The 21,911-nt window shown below is 38.5% G+C and overlaps 1 protein-coding gene across 1 annotated transcript in view; it reads right to left on the bottom strand.

Moving 5' to 3' along the window:
- The window catches only part of snd1 (staphylococcal nuclease and tudor domain containing 1), a 158,907-nt gene that overhangs the window by 107,562 nt on the left and 29,434 nt on the right, over window positions 1-21,911 (bottom strand). Inside the window, exons 12-15 of the mRNA XM_026209660.1 lie at window positions 17,106-17,212; window positions 14,145-14,255; window positions 13,111-13,183; window positions 10,550-10,691 (exon numbers count right to left, since the gene is read on the bottom strand). Coding sequence (XP_026065445.1) covers window positions 10,550-10,691; window positions 13,111-13,183; window positions 14,145-14,255; window positions 17,106-17,212 — 433 coding nt within the window. The remainder of the gene's footprint in view (window positions 1-10,549; window positions 10,692-13,110; window positions 13,184-14,144; window positions 14,256-17,105; window positions 17,213-21,911) is intronic.

Genomic DNA, 21,911 nt, shown 5'->3' with positions numbered 1-21,911 from the left:
CTCATCAAACACCTTGGAAGGAGAAAAATTTGAAGCCCTATTTATAAAAAGTTCCAAGGTTATGATAAAAATGGCTCGAAATGTTTTTTTTTTTCTTCTGTTTCCTAGCAGCTCTCAATGAAAGGAGCTGTGTGTATAAGTGATTTTCTCTTGAACAGACGTAATGACTTCTAACAGTCAATGCCGCTTTCCGTGCCCCTGAAAAATGACGTTTCACCACAGGGCACAGGGCTTTAATACGCATACTGAACAAAACACAGCAGTTCAAACCCGCTCAACCCTGACTTCCTCAATTAGGACAGAACAATTGTTAGCCTCGCTGATTCAGAGATGTCACAGGGCGTGCACAGATGCCCGTTTCAAGAAAATGTTTGCAAGGTTTTTTTTGTTTGGTACGTGTTATGCGATGAAAATATTTACTCAGACCAAAGAACTGCACTGACGAGATGCAAAAAAAAAAAAAAAAAAAAAAGATTAGAAACCTGTTCCAGGATCAGTCTGTGCCAATTAGGCTGACTGTGATCATTTCCGACAGTGAGATATTTGATCTTAGATTGGATGTGTCAATGCAAATTTTTTGCATAAAACAGAAAAGTAAATAAAGAACATGTTCACCAGAATTCCGAAGCAATATAGAGAAAACAAAGCAATATAGAGAATACAAAAATGTAAAAGAAATACACATTTAAAATTACTATATATCAGAATAAATATGCACTAAAAAGGAATGTAATAGTTTACTTATGGACTCATCAAACAGGATTAGAATGTAATTTAGATGCTCAACCCAAAGAAATGATGCATTCCCCTATAGTACAAAGCTGTCCTTGTATATGGCACACTTATATCTCCAGTGCTGTTCAGAGTGTTAGCAGGAGATAAAGTGTGTGTGTTTCTGCTGAGATATTTAGATGAGCAGACGATCAGAAAGCACCTCAGTATTCCTTAGCCACAATTACAGCTGCTGAAATATTCAGTGATTTCTGTGAGGAGACTGCAACAGAGTTCCCGAGGAGAGAACCAACACACTTACTTGCTCACTCGCTCATTCTTCCCCTTTCGGTTCCCAATATCACAGTTCTTCACAGGAGACTTAGAACATGACAGGAAAAGAACAGAGATGTTTTATATCCAAGCTGCAAGGGGTTGTCAAAAATAACGCTACTTTTGTACCAGGCTGACACCTGAAGAAACAATACCAGACCTTACACAGCACTTGTAATACAGAACAAATAGATATAGAATGCTATGTGTTAAGTGTGTACTGTAGAATTAATAAATTACAAAAAATTGGGGACCATTTCGGTTAGATTTTTTAAATTTTATTTATGTTTTTAAACATCAAACAGTCTCTTAAGCTCATCGAGGCTGCATTTATTTGATCACAAATACAATAAAAACAGTAACTGTTAAATATTACAATTAAAAAAAAAACTTTTTCATTGTAATATTTAAAAATTCATTTTTTTTCTTTTGATGGCAAAGCTGAATTTTCAGCTATAAAGTTTATTAGTTCTTTTTCCCTCCAATGACTTGCATAAAATAATGACAGGTATTTTTACTTTAACTGAAAAATGCCTAAATGCCATTAGTTCCCATTTCCTTTGTTCATATTCAACTCAAAGTGGATGTTCAAAAGCATCCTTGTTTTTGCCACGCTATCTTCAGAAAACCATGTCTTCCCAGGATATGCATGCATCCACATTCAAACTGTCCACCTTACAGCATAAATGGCCATCACTCATGAGCCTGAGCCAGAAGATGGAGAGGTTTAAGAAGAATGTCTGAAAGGCACATGGTTAAAGGCAGCCTATAACCAATAACACGCACAGTCTCCAATGGTGATAGTTTATCCCTAAAATATCTGCTGCAAATGACAAGACTGCAGTCTTTCTGCATCCAAGACCCAATTCTGACAGCTCCATCTTTTACGCAGGAAAAGACAAAGATTTTATGAGATGAAACCTTTTGTTTTCAGGCTCTCTCTCAAATTCACACACACCTCGGTTATGAGTGCTTTGTCAGAGTGATATTTTCTGGCAATCCCTCCTGATGTAATATACAGTAAAACATCAAATTACATCATAACTTTTTCCCTGTATCCATCACACACGCACAGCGAGTGGAACATCCGGAACATTATGTTACAGAGGACGCTGCTGTATGAGAAGGCAATCAAGAGAAGACAAGAAAAGATTAAAAAGAGGACAAGTGAAGACAGGAACACTGTGTCTAATAACAGGTGCAGTCCTAATAAAGGCCTGACAGTAGTAGGCAGCTGACTGTGTCTAAAGAGGGGCTTTTGACCGCAGGGATTTTTTGCACCAAAAAGATTCACACTGAGAATGGCTCATTTTCGTTCACTGCTGCTATGGCTTATGTTACTTTTGTCTATTTGAAATGCCCTTTTACGAAGCCACCACAATAATAAATAGTGTGCTACTGGTTGATGGGATTTGAATATTCTTACTTGGGAGGCTGTCTTTGGGGATGGACATTCAGCTGGTAACTAACCACCCAGAATACTCTAGTAAATGTATACTGTATGTGTGTGTGTGTGTGTATGTGTGTATGTGTGGGCACGTTTTTGTGACATATCAGGACACAACTCTGTATAATGACACAGGTATGACAAAGGTATTACAAGGAGAGGGTGACTTATGAGGACATAACCCATGTCCCCATTTTTCAAAACGCTTATGAATCATACAGAATGAGTTTTTTTGAGAAAGTAAAAATGCAATAAGTTTCCTGTGAGGGTTAGGGTTGGTGAAGGGCGATAGAATATACAGTTTCTACATTATAAAAACCATTACGCCTATGGGATGTCCCCACTTTTCACAAAAGCAAACGTGTGTGTGTGTGTGTGTGTGTGTGTGTAAGTATATGTATATGTACAGGTGCATCTCAATAAATTAGAATGTCATGGAAAAGTTCATTTATTTCAGTAATTCAACTCAAATTGTGAAACTCATGTATTAAATAAATTCAGTGCACACAGACTGAAGTAGTTAAAGTCTTTGGTTCTTTTAATTGTGATGATTTTTGCTATCATTTAATAAAAACGGTGACATGCCAATTGGCTAATCAACTCAAAACACCTGCAAAGTTTTTCTGAGCCTTGAAAATGGTCTCTCAGTTTGGTTCACTACGCTACACAATCATGGGGAAGACTGCTGACAGATGTCCACAAGACAATCATTGACACCCTTCACAAGGAGGGTAAGCCACAAACATTCATTGCCAAAGAAGCTGGCTATTCACAGAGTGCTGTATCCAAGCATGTTAACAGAAGGTTGAGTGGAAGGAAAAAGTGTAGAAGAAAAAGATGCACAACCAACTGAGAGAACCACAGCCATATGAGGATTGTCAAGCAAAATCAATTCAAGAATTTGAGTGAACTTCACAAGGAATGGACTGAGGCTGGTGTCAAGGCATCAAGAGCCACCACACACAGACCCGTCAAGGAATTTGGCTACAGTTCTCGTATTCCTCTTGTTAAGCCACTCTTGAACCACAGACAACGTCAGATGTGTCTTACCTGGGCTAAGTAGAAGAAGAACTGGACTGTTGTCCATTTCACAAAGAAATGTATAGAACTTCTTGACAAAAAACGAAAGTTCTTCAAAAAAAAAAAAAAAAAAAGCTCAGACCAGTGCAATTGTAGCCAGTTATACACCAGCACAAACCACCACCAATGCATGGAAATGTGGGATTAAATCAAAAAATGTCCAGTGTCCAAGATAAACATTCTGAAACCACTGGGATAATTAAAAGTTAGCAGTCTGAGTGCAGGCTGCAGCCAATCAAGACAATCATCCACTCGTTCCAGAAAAACATGTTTTAACATTAAACAATCATATTTTCTCACTTCTGCCTGAGGAAAGGTGGAGCTCTGAACTCTTTCTCCATCTAGATGCATGACTAAAGCCAGCCAAGGCTGGACCTTAAAAGCAGGAGATTTGGCACTAAAGAAAAGAAACCCAGAAAATGCGGTGCTCTGTAAAAGTACTCCGAGGCCTTCAACTGCCCTAGCACAGAGAGAACAGTGCATGCAAGTAATACAAAAAATATCCTCTTGATTTCCTCAAGAGAATCGCCAACAAAGTGCAGCATTCAGACAAGACACTCTCTTGCCTGAAAAACAGATGACACACTTTCAGCGTAGCGATATGTTCTGTAATGTGATGTACAGAGCGATGCCCTGCGTCACTGCGGCTCCTTTACGACAGGGCCACTCTTCATCATGACATTCACCATCATCACTGCCAAAACAATGTGACAGCACTTGAGCTTTGAGTGAAAATTTTTGAATGTGTGTTTGCGCGCGTGTGTGTGAGTGAGTGAGTGAGTGAGTGAGAGAGAGAGAGAGAGAGAGAGAGAGAGAGAGAGAGAGAGAGAGAGAGAGAGAGAGAGAGAGAGAGAGAGAGAGAGAGAGAGAGAGAGAGAGAGAGAGAGAGAGATATCCTGTCTCTTCAAATGGAAATGTCTGGACTTATATAACCAAGCACAGTTTAGAGTTCGGAAACCAATTTATCACTATGCTCACCCACATAAGAGGGATAGAGGGGAAGGATTGTGCAGTCTCTCATTTGATCATGAAATTCTTAAAGCAGCACTGAGTCGAGGTGGAACACACACACACATCATTTTAAAAAAAACACTACCGTTTTACATTTTAGCTGTTTCTGAAAGAACTCACCAAGGTTACATTTATTTGATCAAAATACAATAAAAACTGTTCCGTACTGTTCGGTTTCATCCACTTACATAATAAAGAAATATTATGAGAACTTAAAATAACTGTTTTCTATTTTAATTTTAAAAAGTTATTTATTAATGCTGAATTGTTAGCAGCCATTAATCCACTCTTCAGTCTCGCATGATTCAAGAAAGCATTCTAAAATGTTGAATTTGGGTTTAAAGCAGCAATAGATTCTGAAAACAGCAGTGCAGCTCAATATTTGTGGAAACTTCTGAATAAAGTAAAAACTAAATCAGCGTTTATTAAAAAAATAAATAACAATATTGTGTTTATTTGATCTTTTCAATGTGACATTGCTGAAATTTCACAAATAGATCTTACTGTCCCCACCCTTTGGAAAGGTAACATAAATATTAATGCCAATAAATAATGTAATAAGCTGCAAAATGAACACCTGCATATTGCATTCAATGAGAATAAGAGAAATCGAAATTGGCATGTTGGACTAGAACCTGAATATGCTGAAAGAGCACCATAGCTCAGTGTGTCTGAGCACATATGGGGTTTGACTTGAGACCAATTTCTCAAAATCATCAAAGCGCAAAACTCCCACCATGTATCCAACTTGCAAGTACAAGCACACGACCGTGAGCTGGCCTGCAATGGAGCACCCGAGCTTTGAGCAGCTCATCAAAGTTACATCAGGCCCAGAGACGACCTTAAGAGGGAAGATCCCCCCTGCCAATGCCCTGTCTCACATACACCTCTGATGAAACACACCACTTTGATGTCTGCTTCAAACCACTCCTCCCTATTTCTTTCCAGGTGAAGATGACGGTCTTCACTCTTTCTCGCTTTCTCTTGCTCTTTATAGTAAGACAGGAAGGAAGGACACTATTGGGGGGGGGCACTCTGTTCTAAAAATCAAACAAGTGAACTTTCCTTCTGATCGCTACTCAGGAGGGCAAGGAGAGGAGGAAAGCACACCTGGCAGTGCACACGTATACACAACTGGAAAACAGCAGTGTCACATTGCACAATAGTTCCAAAAAGTATCTGGATACTTTTTGATTTATGAATTTTTCTGCAATTTATATAAAATTGTACATTTACATTAAATTTGTAAAATGTAAATTTTACTAAAACCATTTGAATAATTTACATTGCACTGACTGAAACTGGGCAGTGGAGTTCTAGTTCCCAGGGATGCTTTGCATAGGAGAGTAAATGTTGAAATTAGGTGTTGTTTAATGTGTTTTAGAAAAGGGGAAGATCTATTAAAGTTCATTAATGTTTTGCACATTAAACTGTAGCAAAATATTAGGCCTGCTTCGACATCTGTTGAAGCGCCATGACACAGTGAGCCACAATGCTATTGCTTGTCTTGTAAGAAAAGATGCATTAAAACAGGAAAATAAGAAAGCGAGCAATGAAGCATTTCTGCCCTTTTAATGCGGTAACCTTTGCTGGCGCGCCTGTGGGTGGAGAGGCTTTCACCATAGCAACACTAATAGGGAACTGTGTGCTGTAATGGAGGGTTGAGTGACAGGAAGCATGCCTGTCTCTCTCTCCTCCTTTTTCGTCGGGGCTTTGGCATTGCCTGACCTTTCAACCACTGAAGGCAGAGGGTCCTGTTGATTGGATGGCTGTCTTCTGTGGTCTAATTTAGTGGTGAGCTCATTCAAGCAACAATCATGTGGAGAAACTGGATTGACACACACACACACACACACACACACACACACAGACACAAACCCACATCCTATGTAAAGAAAAGGTTTTGTGAAGGGAAAGGTATTCCTTTGTGCACACTTGTTTAATTGCATATCTAAATGAGGATGAATCAGTGCCTTCTGTTGTTTTTAAATAAAGCTTATTATGAATTGATATAAACTAAAAAATAAGATTCTGCTGTATTTGCTTAGAATCCCTTTGTTAATCAACTTTGGGAACTTTTATATCTCCAGGATTGTTAAAACATTTATACTGGATTATAATCAATATTTACTGTGTACACTTGTGTAAGGTGTCCACACACTAGGCAATCTTAACCGAGCCGGAGCGCGTTTGACCCCCAGAGCCACATTTGCCTGAAAATGTTGCCTCTACTAAAAATGTTTGTAAAATGAATACAAACTTGACTAGTAGTTAGATATTCCAAATAAAATGCAATTTTCACCAAAGAATACTATTGAACACAATGTATTATTTCAGATGTTGTGGACACTGCGGTGAGAAATTTCCCCGATTTCTATTTTGATGCATTTTCAGCTGAATATAGTTAGCAGGCAATTAAAATAAAAAATAAAAAACCTAATGAGTAAAAGAAAGAGCTTGAAGAGATTTTAATTTCTAAAAGTCCACAACGTCAAAAGTGCAAAAAGGAAAGCTCAGTTACAGCATCTACTATCAGTTCACTATCAAAAAATCTCGACCCCTTGGATCCATACAGATATGAGACATCAACATGCAACTATAAAAATAAAAAATAAAAATCACAGTGCAGAGGAAGGCCTGCAGGTAATCAAACAATCTACACTGGTGAGTTTATGGCGCAATGCCTGTATGTCGTAAAGTCAATAAACTCTTGAACTGCTGAAGCTTTCATATGTGCTGTAGCACATTTCACAGCCCCTGGTGCTGTCAGTCTTTTCCTTTTTCGGAAAGAAAAATGGCTTCCATAAACACTCAAACAAGACTAGAAACATCAGAAAGAGCTCTGCCAGGAGACCAGATCCCAAAGTGCCTGCGACTGTGAAAAATGGGGATCATTTTCAACACAAACCAAAAACTATTAGCTGAATCTGACTCATAAACCCTCAAACAAACTGCTTCACGAAACATCCCAGCCTACATGATCAAATCACACATAAACGAGAAAAAAGATGAGGCAAACAGGAAGAAACTCATCTGAAAAAGGAAGAATAATTTCAGAAAATAAGAAAAAGTAGAGCGATTAAAAGTAGAGCGGTTTTCTGTCCGAAATCTCTCACATAGGAAGAAACCGAAAAAACAAATTAATTACAAAAGGAACCAATGGAGGAAGGAAAACAAGACACACTCAGGAACAAATGACCAAATTAATTGAAATATCTCCAATGGCGATATGCACAATTAAGCACGGTGGGGGGTGGAGGGTGTTTGTTCTCTGTTGGGGAAAGAAGAGACAAATAAATGGAAGGATGGAGGGATGCAGAAATAGATGGGTGTCTTTCTTCTCTGTATTCAGAGTGAATAATTAGACCGGATGGTGAGAGGACAGAAATAAACTGAGGTCGGGGTTGGAAGGGCACTGATGTCCATCAGGAGTAAATTGAACGACCACAAGAAAGAGATAATCTCTTTATGTAGTCTTATGAAACTTGAATGTTTGTACATGCCATATACAATTTCCATGTTGTACAAATAATTAAAAAATTATAATAAAAAATGGCCAAAAAGTCACCCTCCACTTAGCGCTGGACAATATATCAAACGATATGACCATGCGCATCTCGTCAGTAAAGCCGGTTCCGTTATTAGTGGTCAATCCCCATTACCTGCTTTCAAATTGAGCATTAATACACAGAGCTGTAGTTCACTATGGTTCGTTATTGAAGAAGAATTGCCTTCGCTAATGACCTCGATATAGTGTAGCTTGTCAGTGAAATACGGCTCTGTGTATTAAACTACCATTCCATTGGAAAACAGGTGATGGGGATTTACCGCTAATCATGGAACTGACTGTACTATAATGGTTATATCGTTCAATATATTGTCCAGCCCTACCTCCACCCTATCCAGAATAGATTTGATTGGTCAGAATAAGTTAAGTTATTTCTTTCTGGCACTAGGGGTGTAAGAAAATATAGATACAATTTGAGTATGGTGATATTTTGTTTGGCGATACTATATTGATTCTCAAAAACGGACTATCGATATATATAAAAAAATTTTTTTTTTTTTTTTTTTTAGTTTATATCCCGACTGCTAGATGGCAGTCTTCATCTCTGAACAAATCCTGTGTGACAGGAAATACTAGTATTAGTGCATGCCACCAATGGTAGCGTTAATATAGTTCGCTGCTAGTAATGGAGGATGAAATAATCGTCCCAGTTCCGGTTTCGGTATACAAAGCTGAAGTGTTCCGATATTTGGGCTTTAATGGTAATGTCCACCGGAACATAAATAATTCAACAATAGTACAATAGTAAACAACAATAGTAATTCCACACGGAACATAAATACAAAAACCTTTGAAATCCAAGTGGAAAGGTTTAACATTTTTTATTTTATTGTTTTACAATTGCTTTGTTTTCTTTAGGAATTCTGTAAGCACTTCATTTTTCATTGATATTAAGCAGATGTGCATTTTTGTTCAGATCAGAATGTTATGACATTGTATGTCACAATTGTAATTTATTAGGTACACCTGTTCAATTGCTTGGTATCACAAATTGCTAATCAGCCAATCACATGGCAGCAATACAATGCATTCAGGCATCTAGATGTGATGAAGACGACTTGAAGTTCAAACCGAGCATCAGAATGGGGAAGAAAGGGCATTTAAATGACTTTGAATGTGGAATGGATGGTAGTGCCAGACAGCTGGTCTGAGTATTTCAAAAACTTCTGATGTACTGGAATTTTCACGCTCAACCATCTCTAGGGTTTACAGAGAATGGTCAGAAAAAGAGAAAATATCCAGTGAGCGGCAGTTGTGTGCACAAAAATGCCTTGTTGATGTCAGAGGAGAATGGGCAGACTAGTTAAAGATGATAGAAAAGGCAACAGTAACTCAAATAATCACTTGTTACAACCAAGGTATGCAGAATACCATCTCTGAACGCATTACACGTCAATCCCTGAAGTAGATGGGCTACAGCAGCAGAAGACCACACCGGATGTCGCTGCTGTCAGCTAAGAACAGGAAACGGAGGCTAAAATTCACAAAGGCTCACCAAAATTGGACAATAGAAGATTGGAAAAACATGTCCACAGGACACTCAAGGGGAAGAACAGATGCTGAGTAGTAAGACCTCACAGCCAGCAAATGTGACACTTAACCTTTCATCAGATTGAGTCCTTCAGATCCCCATCTTGCCTTGGGGAGGTCAGAGGCTTAGACAAAACGCCCGCACAAAGATCAGCTTTGCAGACCTCCCAGAAAACACCAGCCTCTGCAGGTCAGAGGGGAAGGACAGAAGCTATTCAGTCTTAAAACTCCACTAGCAGAGCATCTTGAGGAGAAAGAAACCCCTTCCACAAAAAGCATCTCACTGTCAAGCTTCAGGCAAGGAAATGTGAAGACACACTTTCATATAGAGCATGAAGCGGGGATGAATTATTAAAGTAATAGTTCTCACAAAAATGAAAATTCTGTCATCATTTATTCACCATCATGTCTTTCAATACCTGTATGACTTTTTCCTCCATGGAACACAAAACGAGTTAATTATAGCTATTTTAGAAGTCTAAGTCATTTTTCCCCTCCTTTTTCCCCACAGTGAAAGGTGATATTAGACGGCAAGCAACATTTAAGCAACATTCAAGGCAAGATTTAGCTTTTGAATAGCTTTTCAATCTTTCAATGGTGTTAAAAGTAATAAAGTGAGTCATATGAAGCACTTTCATGGTGCTTTTTTGGAACTTTAACTTTAACTAGAAAAAAAAAAAAAAAACGCTAACGGAATGAGAAAATTATGACAGAAATGAATGCTTCCTTATTCTTCCTTGAATATTAAGAACTGAACAAAATGGAAAGTGTTAGACTGGTGATGCAACAGCGTTCAGCTGCCACTCTGTGGTCATTATGTGGTCACAGATGGTGGTGTAGTTGACAGGCCAAGGCAGACTAACACTTACCAGCGAGCAGGAAGGTGATGAGACACGTTTCTTTGGGCATGTAGAGCTTGAGTCTAGAGCCACTGAACACGTACTCCACCACAGCCTCAGAGCGGCCTGCTCTCTGCAGGAAAGGCAAGAACTGTTTCGCCTTCTGTGTCTCCTATGCAAAAAACAAAGACATGTTTAAAAGATATGAAAACAAAAATTAACAGTTATTTGTTAAACATATTTAATTTTATATTTATGTATTTTAATGTAATTTTTACTTGCTATATGCACATTATTTGTTTTGCATTAAAACAGTTATTTGTTTTAGATACTTAATTTTATAGTTGTACTAATGCATGCTGATGAACTTTTATCATAGTTTATAGTTTGACAGATAAACTCTTACGTTTATTTATTGAATCTGCACTGCCACTTTAATTTTCCTACATGTAGCCCCTCGTCACACTAGAAAGACATTTTAGACACCGTTCTACCTCAGTAATCATAATATTACCTCAGGACTTCTTATGCACACTATATATTTTAAACACTGATTGCCTTTATTGTACCTGTTACTTTCACTTATTTGTATATACTGCTCAGTCTATGTCTTTCTGTCTAAGGGCACTGTAGTCACTCAAAAATCTCAGTGCTCTCCATGAAAAGGTGCATTTCTATTAAATGCACATCCATGTGGAGATGGCGATCGGAGTTTGGCAACCTCTTCTTTGCACCCGACACTGACTCAAAAAGCACTAGTTTATTGATAAGTAACGTTCAGAACTGTTTTATGCGCGAGCTTGAGTGTGGAACAGGCTCTAACCTAATACACCTGCCTATATATTAAGTTTGGTTGATATATTATTATATTCATCAATTTAATATAACGTGCGACTAGTTGACTAGAAAAATCTGGAGTAGAGAGCAGGCCTACTTAGTACAAGGAAGCGCTCCATTTTTAAAATGCACTAAAATAGCAAATTTGTAAAATGTGCCCTCAATTACTACCTCAGCCGGTTTCCTTACATTAGTTTAGATACTTTGATTTGTAATTCAGATGTGAACTAGAAAAACAACAGGCCAAGTGGAAGATAACAGTTTGTGACACTTTGAGCCATTATGCGTGTCTGACAGCTCTATTTCTAGAGTGTCCTGACCAAGGGTGTACTTTTTGAAGTGAGATTGGCCATCTCTCTTAGTTTGACAGGTGAGGTTTGGTATGTAACAGGGACACTGTGACTCAGGGCCACCTACTGTAGCTGGAAATACAGCCATGACCCAAACAAAAAAAGAAACCAAGAGAGAAAGAAGGAAAGAAGGAAAGAAGAGAAAAGACAACAAACACATTCAAAGATAAATGGTCTTTTCAGACCAACAACATAGTCCCAATCCAAACGACATTACTCTGACTGTCAGTCATATAAAATGAGGGAATCTTGTTTTCTGGATGAGAAATGAGAATGTTACTGTCTGAGAGTGACACTTTTCTCTTTCTAAATGCCTCCTACACTTACTCGGGTATAAATAACATGCTGAAAAAGTTTGCAGACAGCTGCCATACACTTCATTAAAACCTGATGAGCTCATTCATAAAAGCAGAGATAAGGGAGGAAGGAGAGAATCGAGGAGAGGTGAACAGGAAGTCAGCGGCTGTTAAACGTCAATTGCTTCACACACCATGTATCAAGGCTGTCACCCAGCAAATGACATTTACAAGCCAAGTAAAATGTAATCTTCATTTGGTAAGGTACCCAAACAGGATTCGCCAAAAAACAACTTAAGAGCTTTGACCATGATGACTTTAAGGGTGAAAAGGCTATTTTTAAAGGAGCATTCATTAATTTAATGGGCAGGGCCATAATGCAGCAATAAATCTGCTGTCATAGGACAAAGCTTTAACATCAAAGATTTTAGAGAGGATTCTGGGATATTGAAGACATTGGTAAAGACATTCAGAACATACTGTCATGGGTCATGCTCAGGCCCATACAAATTATTTGTGTATTTTCTCACTGATCTTGTTTTTGAAGTCTGTCGAATGAATTTAAACACAGAAGAAAATGTAAAATGGAAGAAAAAATGCTGCATTCTTATCAGCAACTGAAAACAAAAGTAGTAAAATATTTTAGCTAAAGAACAATAAAATTAGTCAAATTCTCTCTCTGGAAACAATTCTGAGCTTAGTTTTTTTTTTAAACAGCAAAGGACACTGCGTGCTTTAGAAACAGCCATACTTTGCTTGCTTCCAGTTCCTTACACATATACCACTTGAATCTAAAATAATCGTTCATAAAGTCTGAAAAGATTGAAGCAAATTACAAGAGTGTTCACAGTGGGCTGTTTTTACATTAATCTGGCGTCATAAAAGCATAAAAGCTGATGTGCAAGTACATTTAATCACATTTTTACATTTCTCCTCCGAACACACAAACGCTCTTCTTGGTGAGCATTTAAGTGTTCGGTTAAAAACTATCCTAGATCTCCATCTGCTGTTAAAGACTAAGCTCAGAATCGATTCCAGAGAGAATCGTGATGGATTCAGAAAATCGCAGAATTGATTTATCGTTGCACCCCTATCTACACAAACTTACCCCCGAAATGTCTGCCACCCTGTGAATGGGCACTTCTTTCTTGCTGTGAAGTCCTTTGCCATTCTTTATCGCCCTGCAGTGATTCAAGCATTGTGTTAGAATCTGCATTTTTAAAAGTCTCCCAGAACATAAAACCATGTCTGCCCCAGCCTGAGAAACCAACCCTTAAACAAACCCACCCATTCATCCATACCTTATGCCACAAAAGAGCCAATAAATCACATTTATAGGCCAGTAGTTCTTGTGCATTGCACATGGGACTGTATACAGTGTCTTTTGTGTGCATCTGAGTGCTCGATCAGAGCAATAGTGGTTGCTGAGTGGTGACGCCTGCAGATTACAGTAGATACAGGAGGAGTGAGGGATGTGTCTTTGGCCTCTTTAAGGCAGATGTATTTGTGGCTGTAGCCTCCCTGGTGTCCAATCACATTAAGTGAAATATAGAGGAAGGAAGAGAGAGCTTGTTCTGAGGTTGATTTCTCAGAGGATGTAGGGTAACGACCAGCAATCTTTGCTAAAAATAAATTTGAGGCCTGCAAAACGCACCCCCACCATCTCTGCTGGCTCCATGGGGAAGTATTACCCAGAGAGCGAAGGACAAGAAAATAGAGATGTGTGTGAATGCATGTACGTTTTCGAGAGCAACACCAAAAGTGAAGAATAGAAATGGAAAAGAGAAAGCTGCAGATAAGAAGCAGCGAGTCTCTTACTCTCGAGAGTCACACCATCTATCGCCGACCACAAGATCCGAATCTCTTTCTGTGCAATAAACCACCCTTGAAACTTCTACATCGCAAATCTATATAAATATATTCATGGACAAAGAATAAAAGAGCAATGCTTTAGTGCTGGCGGTTGAGGTATAAGCTCTGGGACTGATATTGACCCCATGAAATGAGAGCTAACCAGACAAGCCATGACTTACTGCACAGAACAAAATGGCTCCATTTCACAGACGGCTTCTCCTCTTCAATGTGTGGGGAATACGGTCCACATTTGCTAGCCGCTGGTTTTATTTTAGTGTTTTGACTCACCTTGCCTCTGCCGCCAAGAGCTCATCGTAATGGGAAGATCTTTGATCGTCGTCCTGACGGTATCTGATCACTGTGGCGAGACCTTTACTGACCAGAGCCTCAGCAATGTTTCTACAAAGAGATTAAAACAGAGAATCAGATGATTGTTCAAAGGTGCCTTGCAACTAGGGCTGAACAATTCCTCGAGTAACTATAACAAAAAATTATCGAGGCAAATTCCTCTGCCTCAAAGCGTCTTTTAATTTATTAAAAATTTCACATCAGGTTCTTTCGCAATTAATTTTTTTAATGACAACGTGTTTACGTCACCCACAAAGCGGAAGGAGACACAAGCGCTAATCGCATACTGCAAGGAGTCAGCAGTGTTTTGATTTGAGGGCGCGGGCAAACGTAACGAGAACTCTGTGGCGTGTGTCAATTGCAAGATAGAGCTGGCATACCACAACTAGGACCCTATGATTTCCGCGATGCAGAAAACGCAGAGGGAATCGCGGAATCCAGTCATATAAATGGAATTTACAGTTTAACGCGGAATGGCACAGAATTTTGCCAAATTTCGAATGAATTAATCAAAAATAGGTCATTGTACTTACATCAAATCACGATATGGACTAATATCTGTAAATATTAAGACGGAACAGTCTATTTAAATATGAATCCTGCATGTTCTGTGTGTCTCTGTTAATGGAGCAGAAGCGCAAATTCCTTTATCAGCGCCATGACACACTGGATGGATGGCATATAAGCTTCTCAGCTGTGTGGCGTGTTCATTTTTAATTCGGCGACCATGTTAACAGGTTAGAGCTTGCAGACTGCCTGCGTGAGATGTGCGTCTCAGGCGCGGATCAAGCCACGCGGAAAATTTTATCCTACCCATCAGATTTTCGTACCCGGGTTTACTGCGCATGCACACATCAATATCGCATCAACATAATTAAGCAAAAACACATTTTATTCGATTGCTCGATTATTCGATGGAATTTTTGGTAGAATACTCGATTACTAAAATATCCGATAGCTACAGTCATATTTGCAACACTTTACACACAATCAGATTTTATGTATATGAAACACGCAAATGTTTTCTTTAAACACACATTTACATACATGGGGCTGAGAAAAATAGTGTTTATGTCTGCAATTATTATTCGCTGTTTAAAATAAAATTAAATAATTAACTCTAACACAGAACCCACTAAAAAATTCCCTAAATATAGCCATCAGTTTGCATATGATACCGGCCTTCACTGATTTGTTAGCAAAAACAAAAAATAAAACAAAACTATTTATAATACTGTCTTTGCGGTTTCCCCATTAAATTAGGAGATTCAATGTGAAAAAATATGCTTACAAATATTCAGTGTTAGGTCTGACTGATTACATAAATCAGTGAACATTTCAAATCGATCAACACCCCTAAATGTTTTTTTTCCCCCCTAATCAATTTATACTGCAACTATTTTTGGATAGACTGTAATTATACAGGCTTCAATTTGCACACTGTTTGAAAGATAGCATTTACGGAGATAATGCCTAATTTGCAGAGCTGAAACATAATTTGATCACAATAAGCAAGACCTGCAAGAAAAGTGGCAAAAGCATTTCTCGTTGCCATTTTTCAACACAGTCAGATATTGCTCGTATTCCCCTATTGCGGAGCACAGCAAACATGAGCAAGATCCATTCTGTGTCAAGTTTGGGAAAATAAAACATTGAGCAAAAACATGAATAAACACAAACAACACTTTTTTTGGTGCCTTTGCTGGTTTCATAGGAAGAGTGATAAACAGTTTCAGCTAGTACTCAATGGGATCCTTTCTTTAAAAACAAAAATAACACAGTTCAGAATCAAAAAATACAATATGAAAAGGAACTGTTTAGGCTAAGTAATCAAACCAAAAAATAAAAATAGAATAAAAAAATAAAAATTGCAAACATTGATAAATATACTATGTCAGTCCTACTTCACGATGCTTTCAAAAGTCAAATGTTTACTGAAAAGTAACCTATTGCATCAGGCTGAAAGACTGTGCTGCCGTGAATTTTTACAGATCTATTATCAGTTCAGGCTTTTAAAATATTTATGGCACTATGGCAAAACCTGGAAAGGGCTGATTCCGAATCAGTGAAGAATCAAGATGCGGCAAAGCAGCTGAGCCCTCAGGCGATGTAACCACCTGTTACCCACAATGCTCTAATGCCAAGCACTGGGGCATGGTTGGGTAATCACAACCTGAGGCGCAATACCACCCAGACTCATGTACCTGTCCTCACTTACCCTAACAAGGGACAGTGTGCTAGATCAAACATCCACATCAAGAGAGCGAACAAGAATCTTTTAAATTCATAGAGGAGACAAAGTGTAATAAATTCACCAGCCCTAATTCTAAGCCTAAGCAGATTTTTAGAAATGTTCAAGAAACATTCAGCTTTCATTTATGGTTTCTTTCCTTTCTTAGTAATTAGGGTTGCATGATAAATATCGGCCGATAATTAATGAACTGATAATTGCACAGCTTCTCAGTTAACAATGGCTCTGTGTAGTAACAGCTGCTCTGTGAAATCAAGCACCTGATGGAATTTACTGCTGATTAAACAACCGGCTTTACTGATGAGATTAGCATTAATTATCGGCCGATATTTGTCATGCACCCCATTAGTAATGTGTATTTTGCTCTTGGTTGTCAACTAAGAAAACTCACATTTGAACAACAACAGCTACTGTGTAAAAATAGACCTATATTTAAAGTCATTATTCAATTTTCTTTTGAAAGATTAAATTAACTGATTTGATCGATTTAGTTTGTAAGATCAATTCAATGACTCAATCCAGATGAGGTGGTATAGCGATGACCGGGGCCGAAATTTTGGTCTGTTTGGTCTCACACCAACATCATCACATGTCTCAAAATTTATCACATGAGTTACACTACCATCTAATAGTTTGGCTAGTTTACTTACATTCCCCCAATGGTCACTGTTGCACAGGTGCGCTCTGGGAAAGCCGGGACGCCACCCATTTCCATGGCACTGGTGGCAGCTCTGATGTAATCGACTGTGACATTAACCTGCAAAAAAACAAAACAAAATGGTTAAATCACCAGCATGACACCAGAATCGATGTAATGCCAAGAAATAAGGCCTACGTACAAGGACACACTATAAGCCTGTCAGGGGCTCAGCTATGGAGATAAATTGACCACTGAAGCCACACGTGAGGACACTGCACTGTAACCCTGTTTTATGATGTCGCATTAAACATGACAGAATTACGCCAAGAAAGAGCAACACATCAAACTCTGAATTGGATATCTTTGTACAGGATTGCAAATCAAGCGAAAAGCTGGCTGTAAAGGAAAAAGAAATGGATTACAGGCCTTTCAGGGTGGACAAATTGTGTTAAGGCATCTAGCGAAGGGTCTGGTGGGTGCGTGTGTGTGTGTACAAGCATGACTGTGGGCTACTTTCCAAGGTCACCCTGAGTCAGTGTGAATCATGTCAGGCTAGACCATAGATCTCCCCAGAGGAAGCCAAACCAAACATGGAAACTGTTTATCACGAAGCGAGAAATAGGCGGGGACTTGTGACTATTTCGCTTGATGGCAACGGAGGCAAGAAAATGGGAATAGGATAACTAAAGCGGATTATTTCACACCAAACTGCTCCAAGTTAAGAAATCGACTCCATTTGTGTCAAACTCTTTCTGAGGTCATTTGATCATCCCATAGGGGGCATCGCATCCGGTGTCTTCTTGTTAGCTCGGAGCAAAGAAAGATGCCACATGGAGATATTCAGAGATAGGAGGCTGTGATCTGGCCAATTTCGTTCAATCAGTTCAGAGCAAATAGAGGGTTGGAAGCTAATCTGAAATAGTAAGCCGGATGGGGGATCTTGTCGGTCTTGACTCGCAGCGGGAAAGATCAGTCATTAATCGTGATGGCACCAATAACAAGCCAAGGACGGAGCATTTACCTGACTGAACAGCACACTGATGCTATTCTGGGAGCACGTGAAATGATCACATCCAACCGATTAGTCCAACAAATAAAAAAAATAAATAAATACAAAAACGATTTTGAATGCAAGCACACCAAACATAAGACTGTATTTTTGCAATGCTTTAGCGAACAGGTCAAATCACCAGCTTAACAGTTTAAGGAGGTGCTCACACAAGACAAATGCATTGCGGTTCTGATCCATATGCAACTGCCTAGCAAAATGAGAATGTTGAAAAAAGACAATTGTGACGTGGCAAACTTAAGATCCAAGGACTGAACTAATTCCTAAAGTTGTAAGCCTCCACTTCTGGAATTCAATCCATTTATCCCTCCAATTAATTTGCCTCAAAATGACAATGTAACCCAGTCTATTGGACATAATGGAAGTTTCATTAGGTGGGGGAATCCTGTGGACACTCATTTTCTTACCCTAGGAGTTTAGTGCTTCATCAACAAATAAACCACAAAATGATTGCATTTTCATCCCCTCTTCTTCTACTCTCCAGTTCTCTCTCAGAAAGACAGAGACAGCTCTGCACCATTGGGTAGGAGTAATGAGCTTGGTTGAATGACAACAAACCCTTTTTAAGAAACAAAGCGCCAAAGATTCCCGCTCATTCAGAAGAGCAAAAGTGCTTATGAAGAAAGAGAAAATGAATGAGCGAGAGAAAGACGGGGCCTATTTGAATAGAAAGATCTGAGCGAAGGGTTTCGGAGAAGCCCAGACAGAACCAGTATGAAGAGAATGACGAAGACAGAAATGCTGCTAAAAGCGAAGCATCCATCAAAACATAGACAGGTCCACAGAAATGTCTCGGGAAATGCAGAAAGATTGAGCTGGTGCATGTACAGCAAGGATGCTTTCACACTTGGTTTGACTGCTTTGTTCAAACCAGAGATGGATTCAACTCCCTCCCCCACTGGACTCTTTTCACATTGTACATCTGGGTTCAAACAGTGGCATGTGAATCATCAACACGAGTACCACCGTGAGTAAATAGATAATGAGTCAGGAAGAGAAGGCAGTATGGCAGTTCATGTTTTTGCAAGAAATACAATGTGAACTGCCCTCCGAATGCAAATTAGCTGGAGACAAGCAGGTATAACAATGTGTATTGGAGCATGCAAAGGAACAACTGCGCTATGACTTACATCCATGCCAACAGTGAATATTCATAATTTGTTTTATTGGTTTAAACAGAACATTTTTGCATATGAGCAAATGACCATGTTTCATTCCTGAATGAATCAAGTGTTTAAATGATTTGGGTATTTCCCAATGACTCAATTGTTAACAGTGACTTGCTCTCACCTACTGGCGGCATTTATTTCACATTTAAAGTATCTTATCTTATTTTTTTATAATTTCAAATCAGTCAGTATTCAATGTTTTGTTTAAAATATCAAAACATTATGCATTTGTAACTGCAGGTTAAAGCACTCCATGTCCCTCTGAACTGAATTGAATAGTGTCTAAATACAAATGCCACTTCAGAGGCAACTTCTACAAAGATTTATTTTGTTGACACTGGTTTCATTTGTTTGGTGCCAGCCTAATGTCTTATTATTCTAATTGACTAATTAAATGTTACAATTTGACTCAAATGATGCAAGCTTTTAGAAAAAGAAATGGCTCTCTTAAAGGTACAAATGCCCATAAAAGTTAAAAATCAGTTTAAACTTATATGAAAAGATTAATTTATGACCACACAATACAATGAAGAATATCAAAAACTCCAGCAGTCCATGGTGGTCAGATATCAGCACAATAACACACATTATGAAAAATTCTGTATAATTATCTTTATTGAAAATATTCTCAAAAAATATCAAGATAGTATTTTTCAAATATCGTATACCCCTAATGTCAAGTAATTACAGATTAAATGACTGAGTTAGTATTAACAACAACAATAATGATCAAGTTTTTTTTGGATTATCGTTATTGTTTTTATTATGATTTATAGAATTAGCATTATTATTATACAATGGTATTATTATTATTATTATTATTATTATTATTATTATTATTATTATTATCATCATTATACTTTCGTTAATGTTATTATTCTTATTAAATTAGTTTTAACAATACAATTGTTATTATTATTATTATTCAGTTGTGTTTGTTTTATTATTGTCATCAAAGTATTTTTAACAATACAACTATATATTATTATTATTGATTTGTTTTATTTGAGTGACTGTTAAATTAGCAATACAACTGTTTGTTATAATGTAGAAAAAAAAGAGGGGGGGGGGGTCAACCTTGGATCACAAATGTACACAGGTCCACACCGAAAGGTCTAGTGTGCAAACATGTTAATCATACATTTGCATCTCTGACATGTGCACATCCAAACCTGCTCTCTGCAAGCCTAAATCCCTGTGAGTGGAGTCTAATGCGGTGATGGGAAGGTGTAGTCAGGAAACTCTGTAATACATATTTCATGGATTAAAAGTGAGCTGCTAGTCTCACACGCCACTGTAATTCCCTTTAAAGCAGAAGTAAAGGGAAAAGATGAATGAAGTCTGCACAGCTCTGCCGTGTCTGCACTGATGTGCATCAGGGCATCGTGTGAAAACTCAGCACGTCCTCTCCCATATAAATGAACAAACTAATAAGCAAAGCAGCACATACCTGCCTGGAACATAGCTGCATAAACAAAGACATCAAACGCTTTGACACTGACATTCCACTCAGTCTCTGCCTCTTGTTAACACCTCACATACACACACACACGCTCACACCCATGTAACAGGAGGCACATTGAGCGGGCAGGATTATCCAAACGTGCTCTTTCCTGATAAGTGGATTAATGCAACATTTTCATTCGACTTTTTCGCTGAGGCAGAGACCCTCTACAGAGGCGCTACTTAGAAAGTTAGCCAAATCTAGCTTTGGATTATGTCACTGGGTGGGAATTTCCATTTCAATACCGAGGAGGAAATGCATTTGTCCAAACGTTTTCCTCCATTAGCCACTGCTAGTGAATGCCACTCATTCTCACCATCCTTTCAAAAAAAAAAAACACCATTTGAAATGGACGCTACACTCCATAGCTGTGCCTCACTGGGGCTAGGAGGAGCTTCTTTACCTCCTTTCCTCTCATTTTCTCTGGCTGATTGTACCGCTGAACTCTGACATTGATTATATACTCACCCGAGACATAATGGGAGTTGACATTTGACCTCTTTGGGGACCTCTTTTTGAAGACTACACCCATGTGTTAAGAGAGACAGAAAATGGATGCAACCTCAATGAATCCAATAGAATCAGCTCAACCTCTCCCACTAATAGTCTGGAAACAAAAGTCAGACTGCTTACCCTTTTTGACCAGCTGGGATGCAGCCTATAAAAGAAATACTGGCATCTTAAATGCCAAAAAAATGGAAAATCTAAAAATTCCAGGCATAAAATAATCCCTTCTGCCCTAAACTAGCAGAAATTTGTCATTAGAGTTGTACTTAACTAACATCTGAACAATCAGTCGTTAACAATGTCCCTATTTTATGGTTATGAACTTCTATAATTGGCCAGCTTTTATTTCTCTTTTAAACAGTTGGAATATTTTCCACAGCGGTTGCCAGGGCAGCAAGGGGGATGCTAAAACGAGGCATGCCTCAGTACAAGGCCTCATACCCACATCACATTGTGTCCTAGCAACAACTAAAGGAATATGACAACAGACTTTTAACGAGTGCATTTTATTTAGAAAATGGGATCAAAATTCGTTGCTGTAACCACTGTGCCAAGCCAGTATTAACT

The sequence above is a fragment of the Carassius auratus genome, chromosome 29 (assembly GCF_003368295.1).
Source record: "Carassius auratus strain Wakin chromosome 29, ASM336829v1, whole genome shotgun sequence".
Taxonomy (NCBI): domain Eukaryota; kingdom Metazoa; phylum Chordata; class Actinopteri; order Cypriniformes; family Cyprinidae; genus Carassius; species Carassius auratus.
This window is presented reverse-complemented; position numbering and strand designations above follow the sequence as displayed.